This window comes from Myxocyprinus asiaticus, chromosome 7 (genome assembly GCF_019703515.2).
Source record: "Myxocyprinus asiaticus isolate MX2 ecotype Aquarium Trade chromosome 7, UBuf_Myxa_2, whole genome shotgun sequence".
Classification (NCBI taxonomy): domain Eukaryota; kingdom Metazoa; phylum Chordata; class Actinopteri; order Cypriniformes; family Catostomidae; genus Myxocyprinus; species Myxocyprinus asiaticus.
In genome coordinates, this window is record NC_059350.1 from 39,850,982 (window position 1) to 39,866,057 (window position 15,076).

Genomic DNA, 15,076 nt, shown 5'->3' on the forward strand with positions numbered 1-15,076 from the left:
GAGCTACTGTAGCACAAATTGCTAAAAAACGTAATGCTGGCCATGATAGAGAGTGCATGGCAGCTGCCAAACTGCAAAAACACTGCCCTTCACACCAGTGTTTATGCTGTATTAACCATCAATGCATTAATCAGGATTAAGAAAAATTAACGCATTAACGCATGCAATTAATAAAAAAAGTTTAACGCGTTAATTTTTCTTAATCGCAATTAACGCATTGACATTTAATACAGCATAAACACTGCTGTGAAGGGTGGAACCTCTGTAATGTGTCCACCAGGAGTCATTACTCTGATGCACGCCACAGCGCCAGAGCCCTTTTACCTTGGAGAGCCTACAAGCTTAGCATAAAATAGCATAACGCATAGATATTCTATGGGCGGAACTGTCTTAACACACTAGTTGACCATTACGCTCTCCCCTATGATGGAGCCACAGAGGTTGTTATCTCGATAAATAAAATAATCTCTGACAGTGCTTCCCTATCAGTGATAAAATGGTGGAGAAAGGAGCTCTTAACACTATTTGATGTACAAAACAATCCCAGATGGGACTTGTGATAGAAATCAAGTATTTTTAAGCCTATGTATGGCACTTTTAATTACCACAGAAGCACACCAAATCTAAACTATCTAAACACCAGCAGCCATATCACCCTGTAGCTGAAGACTGGTTGCCTACTGAAGCAAAGCAGGGCTGAGCCTGGTCAGTACCTGGATGGGAGACCTCCTGGGGAAACTAAGGTTGCTGCTGGAAGAGGTATTGGGGAGTCCAGCAGGGGGTTCTCACCCTGTGGACTGTGTAGGCCCTAATGCCCCAGTATAGTGATGGAGACACAATACTGTAAAAAGGCACCGTCCTTCGGATGAGACGTTAAACCGAGGTCCTGACTCTCTATGGTCATTAAAAATCCCAGGACATTTCTCGAAAAGAGTAGGGGTGTAACCCTGGTGTCCTGGCCAAATTCCCCCATTGGACCTTATCAATCATGGCTTCCTAATAATCCCCATCCATTAATTATCTCCATCACTCCACTCTCTCCTCTCCACCAACAGCTGGTGTGTGGTGAGCATACTGGCGCACTATGGCTGCTGTTGCTTCATCCAGGTGGATGCTGCACACTGGTGGCTGTAGAGGAGAGTCCCCTGTTCACTGTGTAAAGCACTTTGAGTGTACTGTCAGAAAAAGCACTATGTAAATGTAACATTCATTCATTCATAAACTATCACCCAAACGCAGAATGAGAAGTTTTTGTTTGCAAGCACTTTTCAGGGTGAGTTCAAAGTGGCGAACGACGCTGGCGTTGCCGCTTTGATGCGAATCATGAACACAACTTCAAGATTGCTGTAACAAAGCGTATAGCCCCAGTCTACTTACAAATTAATATTGTGGAGGATGACATTTTAAGGGATTTAATGCCCACTGCAAAGAATTTGCAACCTATGTGGGGACTAGGGCTTTCAATTAGTCAACCTCCCAATTAGACTTTGGGAAAAATTCTGACAGCTCTAATATTTATCTAACTTATTATTGTTTAACAAGTTGTTAGGCCCGATTTCATAGTTAAATTTCATGGGGTACAAAATCCTGTAAAAAACACTGGCATACTGCATATGAAGCTCTGAGGTAGGAAGAAGGGTCTATAAGCAGTACTTACCACCTGACCATTTTGTGGGTTTTTGTGGGCGTACGGAGGACCACGAATATGATTCCACATTTGACCTGAGGTCATAGCAAACACCACACACTGCGGAAGAAGAGAGAGGGAGAAATTGTGAGTGTGCATATTAGGTGAATGATATGGTAAAACAGTGAGAATGACAAATGGAGAGCTGGAACAATAAAGATGGATTACAACCTTACAGCCTGCAGAAAACTTTGCTTAAACTGCCCTTACAATCAATATGGTGGATATCAAACTTTATCCATTGGAGCAGTAAAGGTCAGCACATTATAGACTTCAGTGAAGAGATATTTAAAGCACGTTTCTACAATTTAAAGACAGCACCCTCACTAGACTGGAAAAAAGCATGCAAATCAAACTTCCATGCACAATATTTTTGGCCTTCGGTGGTTTAGAGGTGCAGTAACACAATGTTTTTAGCTTGCTTTGTCCCCTTGAGCTGTTGCTTTCTGTTTTTATTATGTCATCTTAGGTTTAGATTCAATAAAAAGCATATTTTATGACTAAAAACTCTATAAATAATTTTTAATCTAGGTTTACTCCATGGTCAGCTGATCTGATATTATTAAATGACTTTATAAAGCTTATAAAGCAAAGTGTTCAAGTTGTTCTTGAAGTACTTGAATGGTTCAACGGCCTGAGCTGACCGTTGTACTGCTGCCAAGATATGCATTTTTGTTTGATCTGGCAGGTTTTCAAATGAAAAAATGGCTCCAATAGTTTAGTTTTGAATTAAGGCTTAATAATTAACATTAGGCACCAGTGCGGCCATTGCCCAGCCAGTCTTGTTGTAGATGAACTCCAGGTTGTTTCTCCGCAGGTACAGAAGCCCACCGACCAGAGACACCAGCAGAGCCAGAGCAATCGTACCAGAGTAGTTGGGTGGCCGGAACACTCGAATCTAGTGACAGGAAAAAAACAAATAATAATGGAGTTTTACTTTTGACTGTCCACTTACATCTGAGAAACAATTACTTAGACGCTTCTTAGCACTTCTTTTTAGCAGTACATTCAAGCAGGGTTATTAGTTTTGAATTTTTTATTTTGTTTATATTTCTATTTTATTTTCAATTTGTCCTTTTAATTTTTTGTTAGTTTTCACTTTGTGACTGTATTGTATATTTAGTTTTTATTTTAGCTTTAAGTATTTTAGGGCTGCCATGTTAAATTAAGTTACATTTCTCATGGTCGCCTAGAGTATCGCTATCTAAATTTAATGTTTAATGAAGGCGAGTTGTAAAGGTTTAACATTTTATAATATACTGTTTCATTTTTAAATTAGTTTTGCAGTCATGAAAATGCATTTCAGTTTTTTCCAATTCTGTTACCATAGTTTTTATTTTTATTTAAGTTAAAGCGTTTAAGCAGATTTTTTGTTTAAGTTTTCGGTTTTGTTAACAATAACACAGCATTTGGCTGTTATTCTTTTAATCAAAATTTAGATTATTGTTTCACAGATTTGTCCATTCTGTAATTTAAAACAAGTTAAAGGTGGACTAAACAATATACCATTCAGACATAAACTGTCAAGGCAGACCATTTCCAGAATGATACAGCATAATAAAGACAGCTAGGAAGCTGATATAAAACTAAGCAATGTCATAAAATTGTCCTAATTACAATGATGATAACATAAAGCACACTGTTCTTTACATTCTCAACACATGTCCACATTATACTGTGGTAAAAATACTGAAAATAAGTGTAGAAATGATGTGTGTTAGGAATTAAATTAAACTGTCCACATATCCATGCCATTATGTAGGAAAATTAGTGACTTTGCATATCTCCAACAATAATACATAGGAAATTGTATAATGGAATTAGCACCCTTGCATCTCTAGATGTAGACTTGACATTTTTTTAGAATCCTAGCCCACACTCCCTCCTCCAATACAATGCCAAATGAATAAATGCAATACCAAGTTTAGATCTTTCTCCCATAATCTCTTGAGAGAAGCTGAATCTCCATCCCCCAGGATCTGAATTAGCAGGGAGTAATACACTGATGTCTCGTGACCTTTTCCAAAAGCTATAAACACCACTCTCAGAGAATCTGCCACTTTAGGGGGGTGTATGCTACTCTCAAAAATAGTACAGAGCAGGTGGCACAGCTGTAAATACCTAAAGAACTGAGACCTGGGAATCCAAAAATGTTGAACCATATTTTCAAACGATCTCAACACTCCACTATCATATAGGTCACCGAGCGTATTAACCTCCCTCTCAATCCACACTGTCCAGCAGAAGGGGGACTTATTATTATATAATTTTGGGTTCAGCCATATGCTCGAGGCTACATTTAAATAAATGTCCGAATTAAACACTCTGGAAGCTTTTGTCCATACCGAGTGCAAATGCGAGATAACGGGGTATAACTTAACTTCTCCAGTTAGTTTAACAGAAAGGATTTGCAATGGCAAAATACGGGCAAGAACTTCCTGTTCAATACAAAACCAGGGAGGGGCTCTCTCAGGTGGAAGCGACCAATGAGCCAAATGTCTGAGACTGAATGCATAATAATAAAACAAAATCTTGGGTAGGCCTAGCCCACCTTTGTCAATTGGCCTGTGCAACTTACTGAAAAGAAATCTGGGACGTTTACCATTCCAAAAGGACTTCGCTATGCTATCAAATTGCATGAAATAAGAGAGGGGGACATCTATAGGGAGAGATTGAAGCTGGTAGTTGAATTTTGGAATACAATTCATTTTAATAACATTAACCTTCCCAATCATAGATAAATGTGATGAAGCCCACCTGCCCGCATGGATCGAAAACCTTTTTTCTAAATCACACAAATTTGCTGGGAATAAAATACCCACATACTTAATGCCCTGTTTGGGCCACTGGAAGGTGCCCGGCTGAAAAGCTGTTACAGGGCAGTACACTGTCAGAGCCAAAGCTTCGGATTTAGACCAATTAACTCTGTATCCTGAGAACTTAGAAAAGGAATTAATAATTCTATGGAGGCAAGGCATAGATCTAGTGAATGAGTCTTTGTTCCTAAGGTTTCTGTTTCCTGCTCAAAATTGTGCAATGTTTAAGCATGAACTTTTATATAATGAAATCGCTAAGAAATATAAGAAAATACCCTTCATTAGCATTCGAGACTTACAAAATTAAACTCATCAATAGTAAATATGACATACCTTCATGAATATTCAACATGCAAGTTACAAAACATGAAAATACCTGATTAAAAATCATAATGGTTAATACTTTTACAACATGGATAATAATTACACATTATGAAAAACAAAATTGTCAGGGTATATTATCAGGTTAAACCTTGAACGAGAATTCTAGGCACTTTGGCAGATTATGTACAGAATAAAATTACAGTAAAGTAAGATTTGCAACAGTGTCAAAGTTCCTGGATTAAGATGAGATGTCCTGATATGTGTATACACTTAAAAAGTCAATTTTGCACATTTGAAGTTATGAACAGAGCATTAGTTTCGTGTCCTGCTAAAAAGATAATTTTCAAAGAAAGTAAGACAGTTTTCAAGCTCTCTCGTCTTGTACAGAATTTTAGCATGTGACACAGGAAATGTCTCATGGTGGTCATTCAGTATATAATTTTAAGTGTTCGTGTGTTACTGAATTAATGTAACCAAGGAGCTTCTTTTGGATTTCTGGACATTAAGGACGGTCAGGCGCTCTGCGGGAAATGTCTTATGCTCCCATATTGGCCTAATTTAAGTGTAGCAAATTGTTTATATCGAAGGACAAAAGGAGAGTGTCTTAGATTTCATGGCATGGGGGGTTTCTTCAGAAGAGTAGTCTTCAAGTCATGTGAATAATTATTAACATGAGTGTTTTTGGGTATGTGCTATCTGGACAAGTCTCCTTTGTTAGTTTTATTGGCCAGATGTGGGTCATCTCAGACTCCCTTTGCACCAGAAGAGGAGAGTCTTTAATTTATGACGTTGAGGAATTTTGGGGGCCTCTCTCTGTGTCTTAGTTTTAATACTTGGAAAGTAAAGTGTTGCTCCTGGATACAAGTCATTTTGCATAGCAATTGTTCGTTCTTCTGCCATAATATACTATACAAGTTACAGCAATTCTGAAGCAATCTTATGTCTTTGTAGGAAATGCATAAAAAAAGGAAATGTCATGGAACATCCATGATCTTCACTCCATGCTCACCATGACCACAGCCATCTTTAAAAGTAAACATTGCTTTGTTAAGATTTAGAGAGCAAACGAGAACATGGCTAAAAGTCAGGGTCAGCATTTGAAGAGGGTCATAAGGAAAGATGAATTGGAGATGAATTAAAGCTTGGGTTCAATTGATAAAGCCCTGCAATCTCAAGGACAACCTTGGTCACCATCACCCGACAGCTTCTAAAGTCAAAATCTGTTTCAGTTAGAGCTTGAAGTGAGATGGTAGTCACTGGAACACAATACAAGCAATTCTTGAATATCTTTCATTTAGTCAAAGTCATTAATCTTATAAACTTTCAAAAATTGAGTGAGTAGTTTCACAATTGCTCATTGTTGCAGTAACCTTGTAAACTGACCACTGTTTCCCTTGGCAGGTCAATATAGGCGTATATTAGGGCTGTCAATAAATCAAAATACAATCACCATTATATACATATATATATATATATATATATATATAAATTGTTTTCCTATGCATCCAGTTCCATTTTAACATTGTGCAACTCCGCGTACACATGCGTGGATGTTGTTATTTGGCTTCGCTATATGCAACACATAATTGAAATTCATTTAAACCGACTGATCTCAGTTCAGACAACTCTGTGCTGTCAGTAAAGAGTTAAACTTTCGACATACGGAAAGATTAGAGTCGTCGCCACGCTGCAAAACACAATGTGCACTAATGTGTACTTCAGAATTGAGAATCAATGGGTTCATCCAAAAGCTGAAAAATTTGCTCACAGAAGCATTATATGGAGTTAGGATGAGTGCATTTCCAACTATTCTGAGACCAGTGCAGACAGACAGCACACTGGAGGTTAAGTCATTCACTAAATAGGGAACATGGGAGCAAGGGAGCATCCTATTGCTTTCCTATACAAATAAGTGCATTCACTCCTAAAATCCAACCATAAGTTCAGATTCAGGCTACAGATGATGTTTGGATCACTCAACATGTTTGGAAAACATGGGACAATGGTAATCAATACATAGATTTACAATTTATAATGTATACATTTTTTTAACATCATTGGCAGTGATTGGATAATGCTGGACATTACTTTGAATCAGAATTATTTATGCTGTAATGTCTGTGACGTCTTAAAAACATGAATAACCAACGGTCTTGGAAACATAATAAAATAATTTGATAAAAAAATACTTTCTATAGCTTGGTATTATTTAAACTTAGTCCCACTGTCCACATATGTTGACATCAATTTTTAGGAAAACTATTTTTTTTTTTTTTTTTTGCATGTTTATTAGGTGCTTCTAGTTACAAATCAAAAAGGGAAATGGAAAATGCACACAGCAATCATGCTCAGGTCTCAGGAGGTTAATGAAAGATGTTTTAAAAACAGTTTTTATGCCAAATTAGTTTTTATTTACTGCGTTAACTAACTTAAATTATATTTTATATTTATACTTATAATTACGTATATGTAAATAATAATAATTATTATATAGTATTATAACAAATTACTCAAACAAGGGATGTACTACATCAATTGGTTTCCACTTCAAGCCCTAGTGTCAGCTGACTGCATTCTATCCTGCTCAGCTTGGCCGTACCTCCCTTCCCTTTTATTCTCTTTTCTTCTCGTTCCTCAAAGCCTTGAGCCAAAAGCAGACCCAAAGGGCCAGTAAGTCTAAGATGCTTTATTTATGAGCGATGTGACACGAGACCCAGAGGGTTGTAAACACGTTTAGTGCCTGTCGTTCAAGGTCTTAATGTTTCCCTTCAAGATGTGTACAACAGCCTCTGCTGCGCTCTCTTCCCCTCCAAATCAGATCAGATTAATCTGGGATAAAAATGGGGGGCTTCACCTATAATTCAGTCTCCTGCAGGGGGTGTAGCAGCAATGCTCCAATAAGCACGGATCGGCCGACAAAGACTAATAGCTACTTTAGCTAATGTTATGGTAATGAAGTAAACAGAGTAAAAAAAATAAAAAAATTTGATGTATTCATTATCCTTGCATTCTCCCTACTCTACCCTATTGTTTAAGATGAATGACAATTAGGCAGACTCTTTAAAAAAGAATGAGATTTTAGAGTTCTTCCATCAGCCAGAATAAAAGATTGCAGTTCTCATAGTTGTTTTGGTGCCTTTATGCATATGTGAATTGGAGATGAATCAAACATAATGAGTCCGACTGTGCAGAGCGAAGCTGGTCACTGACTTATGACACCTGCCGTAATCTATGTACCCCTTCTTAATCGGCGAGTGCTCCGACTGAAGAAAATCAGCCTTAAAAATTTGCTTTTTATCGACTCCAACATAACTCAGGCCTTCCCTTGAGGCGATATATACCTTAAGTGACTTATTGAAAAGTATTAAAGCTGAACCTGAGGTAGAGTCTTAATAAGGTGACTGAATTAGTGTGAGCGCTCCAAGGCAGTCATCTGTAAATGCATTAAGGTACTGGTAATATTTTTCAACCAAGAGGTTCTCTGGAGGGAAAAATCTATGTTAACATTATGGGGAAATCAGATGTTATCTGTCTCTATTTCTTGGACGAAAATCCCATACCTGAGTCTGCTTGCATATGAAGGTGACAATTTTACCTTGTAGACTTTGTGAATCTCTTCATTTGCACTATTACTGAATGATCAGGTGTTTGTTTGGAACTGAACAGTATTAAAGGAATAGTTCACTCAAAAATGTAAATTATGAAATAATTTACTCACTCTAATGTTGTTTAAAACCTGTATGACTTTCTTCTGTGGAACAAAAAAAGAGAAATTCCCAAAAAAAAATCTATCAACCTTTTTTTTTTTCATTCAATTACAATGAATGGGAACTGAAGCTTTCAAACTTCACAAAGGACACTAACGCTCCACAAAAGTCTCATAAATGTGGTAAAAAGTAAATAAATAAATAAATAAAATAAAATATATATATATATATATATATATATATATATATATATATATATATATATATATATATATATATAACCTGGGGTGAGAAACAGAAATGTAAGTTATTATTCACTAATAATCTTCCACTATTTTAAGCTGTTAACTGCTGTGACTGGATCATTGAGTAAGAGTTGAACTTGAGAATCAGATCAGTCTGATTTGTGAACAAATCATTCCGACTGATTTTGTGAACCGGAACAACCGATTCATTGACAAGATTCAACTTAAAAGAATTATCCTTCTTGAATCAGACATTGCTACTTCCCTCATGAAGTTGTCAGGGCAAGATTTTATGTTGAGAATAGCAACAAAAATTTCTGTTTCAGAAGACTTGGAATACTTGGAATATCCTCAAAATGTTAACATATCTTAATTTGTGTTCCACGGTAGAAAATAAGTCATATGTGTTTGGAACAGCATGAGTGTGAGTAAATTATAACAATTTTCATTTTTGGGTGACATACAGCTTGATTTACCAAGCAAGCAGAATTAACAGGAACAGTGTTCACTTTTCCAGAAAAACAAGACAAAGCGAGGATTACAGAAGCCATATTTAAATTGTTGGCACTGTAACTGTTGACAGCACAGAAGAAATATGAACAGACTGTCAGCTTTATATTTATCCTCAGACCAGGTTAAAATTTGATAATTGTAAAGCATGTCAGACATCTAATTATACCTGAGAAATACAGTAAATTAGTAGGCTATATGAAAGATGCATATACACAATGTACACTGATGGCTAGAGTAAATAATCTGTGTCCTTTGATGATGATTTTTATCTAATTTAATGGAAAACTATGCGAGTAACGCTCCGTGGTGCTGAAGATTTTTGAAATGCCTTGAGAGACGGCGAGCCCATGGTGAGCGTGTGCCTTCATGGAAAATAATTGTTTTGAATTTTAGAATGCGCCATGTCATCCGTCAGACATGTCCAGTGTGCGACCCCCTTTAATTTACCCTGCCACTCACACTTTACCAAAGTTGTGTCCAGAAATATGTTTGAAAAGACAGACTATTTTATACAGCCTTGTTCCTTTGTCCCCTTCGGGGTTGTTTATGTTTTTGTTCCCCCTCGTGGGAGTTTTTATGCTGGCCTTGCCTTTGTTTTTTATATTAATAAATTAATTTGTTTTTGACTCTGCGTTTGGGTCCTACCTCTGCCCCCACCCCGTTACAGGATATTTTAGGATTTTGAAACATTTAAAACAAAGAAACTTTTGAACCCCTCTGTATATATTAGGGCTGTCAACAGGGCTGAGAAACTGAATTTGAAATTTTACCTTAAATAATTCAAAACTTTGAATTAAATTTGAATTTTAAAATCAACAGATTTTTAAATTAACGTTGTTTGCTTAGTCCACAACAGGGCACAATGAATACATATAAACCATACAGCACTGTGTTATATTATTGCACTGAACATTCCAGGCTATTAAAACGTGCATAACAAATTATGTAATATATAAAATGATTTAGCTTCTTCATATTCTAAAATGTTAAGTAAAAAGTAAAACAAGATGTGAAAAACACTTCAATAGACAGTTGTACTATATGTTAACATGGAGTTAAACTAGTGCAACAGGACTACCCCAGACTCAAGCATCATAATATGAGCAATACCACAATGTTTGTCATTCATTACAGTTGCAACATTTCCAGATAGTAGTGGTATTCGGCTGAACTCGGTGGTGAAGGGTCTCAGACTACATGCCAAGGGGTTGTTCAAACAGACGAAGCAGAACAGAAAGGAACAAAACACAAGTATCTCGAGACACACATTTCCAAATTGAACTCCTTTCCTGACAAAGACTTTTAAAACCCATTGTTTAATCTGGGATAAACTGATAAGAGAGCAAGGCACAACGGCCAAAGACCTCCACCTAAGGGGCTGTTCACACAACGCTTTTGAAGCTACCCAGTTTACTTTTTTTTTTTTTTTTTAAATATGCACTACACAAATGTTTTTGATAGTTTCACCACATTATGTTGTTTATTCAGCATCTCGTGCAGGAGTGCTGAGAGGCCTAAATGGCAATAACCATCCTTGATGTCATAATTGCAGTATATCGTGTTGACTGATTGCAGACGTACCTGCACATCAGTGCGGTCTGCGATCCACTTGGCCAGTTGCTCAGATGCGAAGCCAATCCGCTGAAGGTCAAAGGTGTCGGCCCTCTTAGGCTTTCCTTTAGCTGGGAAATGCATGAAGGTGGGGGCAGAGTTCATGTTCAACTGGAGGAGAGGAGAGTGTTGAGGATGTAAGGGCAGAAGATCAGATGAACAGAGAAGAGAGATGAACAGAGAGCAGTAATAAACACAGGATGAAGGAGAGGAAGAGAGAGGAGTGATGAACAGAAGAGAAACAAGAGCACAAAAACATTCATATCTACTAATAAATCATTAAAGCAGCAGGAACAATGTGAAGCGTATTACTGATATTTATTTTAATAATCGGACAGGAGCAATTCAAGAGCCTCGAGAGGGAGGTGAATTACTTACTACATTAATGACTATCTGAGGGGGAGAGAGAGAGAGAGAGAGAGAGAGAGAGAGAGAGAGAGAAACAAGTATTGAAAGACAGAGCAGAGGAGAACAAAGTGTACAGCAGATATAGAAAGACTTAAAGGCATAGTTCACTAAAAAATGAAAAATTCTGTTATCATTTGCTCACATTTACTCTTTTCCATACAAGGAAAGTGGATAGTGATTTATACTGCCAAGCTCAAAAAAAGACAAAAAGTACCATAAAAGTAGTGACTCATGCACTATATTAATAATACTATAATATTATGTATAATATATCATAATAATTTATACACAAATATACACAAATTTATATACTACTATTTTGTATAAATTATTATTTATTAATGAATTGTGTTATAATAATATTATAACTATAATAATATTATTATATAATATAAGTTTACTTATTACACTATATATATATATATATATATATATAAATTGCTAATTTGGTACTAGAAAATCACTTGCCATTATATCAACACAATTGAAAGCTATTTGGTTCGTTAAATGATGCTTAACATTGTCTTTGTGTTTGTTTGTGTGTTGCCACAGTATGCAATAGACTGGCATGTCTTAAGGTCAATATTAGGTCAAAAATGGGAAAAAAGCAACAGCTTTCTCTAGAAACTCATCAGTCAATCATTGTTTTGAGGAATGAAGGCTATACAATGCTTGTAATTGCCCAAAAAAAAAAAAACTGAAGATTTCATACAAAGGTGTACACTACAGCCTTCAAAGACAAAGGACAACTGGCTCTAACAAGGACAGAAAGACATGTGGAAGGCCCAGATGTAAAAATAAACAAGAGGATAAGTACATCAGAGTCTCTAGTTTGAGTATCTGGACAAACTGACAGCTAGAATGCCAAGGATCTGCAAAGCTGTCATTGCTGCAAATGGAGGATTTTTTGATGAGAACTCTTTGTAATAGTAATAGTAATTTTTTACGTTATTAATGTCCTGACTATACATTGTGATCAGTTGAATGCCACTTTGAATAAAAGTACCAATTTCTTTCCATAAGAGCAAAATCTGTACAATATCCCAAACTTTTGGCCGCCAGTGTATATATATATATATATAATATGCCATTTACTGTCAAACCTGATGTAACCTGTATTAAATTGGGCTGCAGCCTGCAACTAACAATTATTTTGATAATCGATTAATCTAATGATTATTAGAACGATTATCGACTATTCGGTGATTATTGCAACATTTAATCATTAGCTCTTAACCGATCATTCAGCTTGTGCCCCGACTTAAAAGGTTGTATTAAACGTGCTTACTAACAATAAAGAGGACAAAATCATCTTTTAAAAATATCTCTAAATGACATTTACTGAATTAAAGGGGAAAAAAATACTTTTTATTAAGTTTAATTCATTAAAGAAATTCACTGCAAAAAAATCCTATTGTTATCGAATGTTTTTGTCTTGTTTTCCATTTAAAATGGTCTAAAAATCCTTAAAACGAGACACATTTACTTGAGAAGCAACATATAAGATATTTAGACTTGCTTTATGATAATGTATCTTAAATATATGTGTATTTTGTATATAAGTGTATTTTTCCATTTGGTTATACTTCTGCGAGTAAAGACAAAATATACTTATATTTATGATCTATTCTCTAAAAGCAAGTCTAAATATCTTATATGCTGCTTCTCAGGTGAATGCATCTTTTTTAAAGGATTTTTAGATATTTTAAAATATTTGTATTTTAAATATTATATTCAAAATTCTCAGATAATTCTGTAGTATAGCTGCTAAAGAAAATGTAGGTTGTTTTAAAGGAGTTTTAGATAGTTATATTGGAAAACAAGCCAAAACAAAAACAAATCAAAAATGTATTTTGTTGCAGTGTATAATGGGGCGAAGACTACCCTCTCTTACCTTTTTGTTCACTTCAATCCATCTTTAACTCACAAAAAAGCAAACTCTCTCACATTAATAAAGCTGCATATTGCCAATTCTCTTCACGATAAGAAATGCACAGTGACACATATATTATGACTCAATAAGTTGCGAGACATCATGTTATAATCTAGCTGCATTAAGCTTGCGCGCTCGAGGGATGAGGGTCCCCGCACCAGAGTGTGCATCAGCCGGATGCAGTTTCAATCTCTCCCCCTTAGATCAGGACACTTCGCGGAACACATAGAAGAGGCGCTGACCACACAGAGAAATGCCAGTTTCAGAGTTTGTAGTTATTTACATGACCTGCCTCCATATTATTTGAACTTTAATAAAGCTATAATGTATTAAATATAACTGTATTTAAGATGTAACGCTGGTGTGTTTCCTTTAAAGAGCACCAGCTATGCTTATTCCAAAATGAGAGTGCTTCTGTATTTAATTATTTGGTATTTTTGCATTATAATTCCTTCATAATTTGCGATCTACATCACCTGAAGCTGTTTGGAAAGTTTAGAATGCATCTGGACTCTGAGCTGTGTAATTCTTCCTCTCCTCAGTCAGGCACAAACTGCAGTGCTGCTCACGCATGTCATCATTAGAGTTTAATGTGATCTCGTTATGTTAAATGAGATCAAACGACTATTCGACAACAAAAAATTTTGTAGACAATTTTTTTTTTTTTTTATTGTCAACGTCGATAATGTCGAATAATCGTTTCAGCCCTAGTATTAAGATGTTATTTTTTAACTGAACATACAAATTATATTTGTGAGCTCCTGCAGAAGGGAAGATTATCACTGAATAGTAGCTTTAATTTAGATCTGTTTCCCACACAAAGCTATTGTATTGCTTCAGAAGAACTTTTTGGAGCTTCCTTTTTTGGAGCTTGATGGTATAAATCACCATCCACTTTTGTTGTATGGAAAAAAAGCAGTTTGGATATTCTGCAAACATATCGTTAAAAATAATCCACAGACAGAACAACTTGAAGGCGAGTAAATCATGGAAAAAATGTCATTTATGGGTGAACTATTCCTTTAAAGAATACAAAGAGGAAATCTGGTGATCAAGTGATATTCATGTAATTACATATACAGTAACTTAGTGTATGTAAACTTATGACCCACTGCATTGTGATATAGTCAATTAAAAGTGAAACGATCTGTCTGTAAACAATTTTTGGAAAAATTACTTGTGTCATGCACAAAGTAGATATCTTAAATGACTTGCCAAAACTATAGTTTGCTAATATTAAATCTGTGGAGAGGTTAAAAAATGAGTTTTAATGACTTCAACCTAAGTGTATGTAAATTTCTGACTTCATCTGTAATTTCAATCATGGAGCATAATCTTGTAATGGCTGGTGAAAACTCATCTTTTAAAAAAACACAAGGGGACATTAATAACCAGTACCTCTAGTATGCATCTGTTTATTAGCATGCTAATGGACTGACTAATACTGCTGTCCCCATGCTCTGGATTAAAACACATCAAATCAACATTAACCCACATGTCCTCCAAGAAATGGGTTAGCTGGATATTGTATGTGTAGGACTGTGGGTGAACAAAAGCTGTTTCAGCTTTCTAGAGATGTTAAACGGCCGTCACACCAGACTTTAAGCATGCAAAATTATTTCAAACCCCACAACAAATATGGCCAAAGGGATATAATGTCCCACTTCAGGCACTATGTTTTGAATATACACTGATGAGCCAAAATATTATAACCACTCACGGGTGAAGCGAATAACATTGATCATCTCCTAACAAGGCCACATGTCAAGGTCTGGGTAGATTAGATGGTAAGCGAACAATCAGTTCTCATAGTCAACATGTTGAATGTAGGA

At 35.9% G+C, this 15,076-nt stretch overlaps 1 protein-coding gene across 1 annotated transcript in view; it reads right to left on the reverse strand.

Moving 5' to 3' along the window:
• LOC127444131 (tumor suppressor candidate 3-like) overlaps window positions 1-15,076 on the reverse strand; it is a 162,321-nt gene that overhangs the window by 76,492 nt on the left and 70,753 nt on the right. Inside the window, exons 4-6 of the mRNA XM_051703345.1 lie at window positions 10,874-11,014; window positions 2,445-2,585; window positions 1,658-1,747 (exon numbers count right to left, since the gene is read on the reverse strand). Coding sequence (XP_051559305.1) covers window positions 1,658-1,747; window positions 2,445-2,585; window positions 10,874-11,014 — 372 coding nt within the window. The remainder of the gene's footprint in view (window positions 1-1,657; window positions 1,748-2,444; window positions 2,586-10,873; window positions 11,015-15,076) is intronic.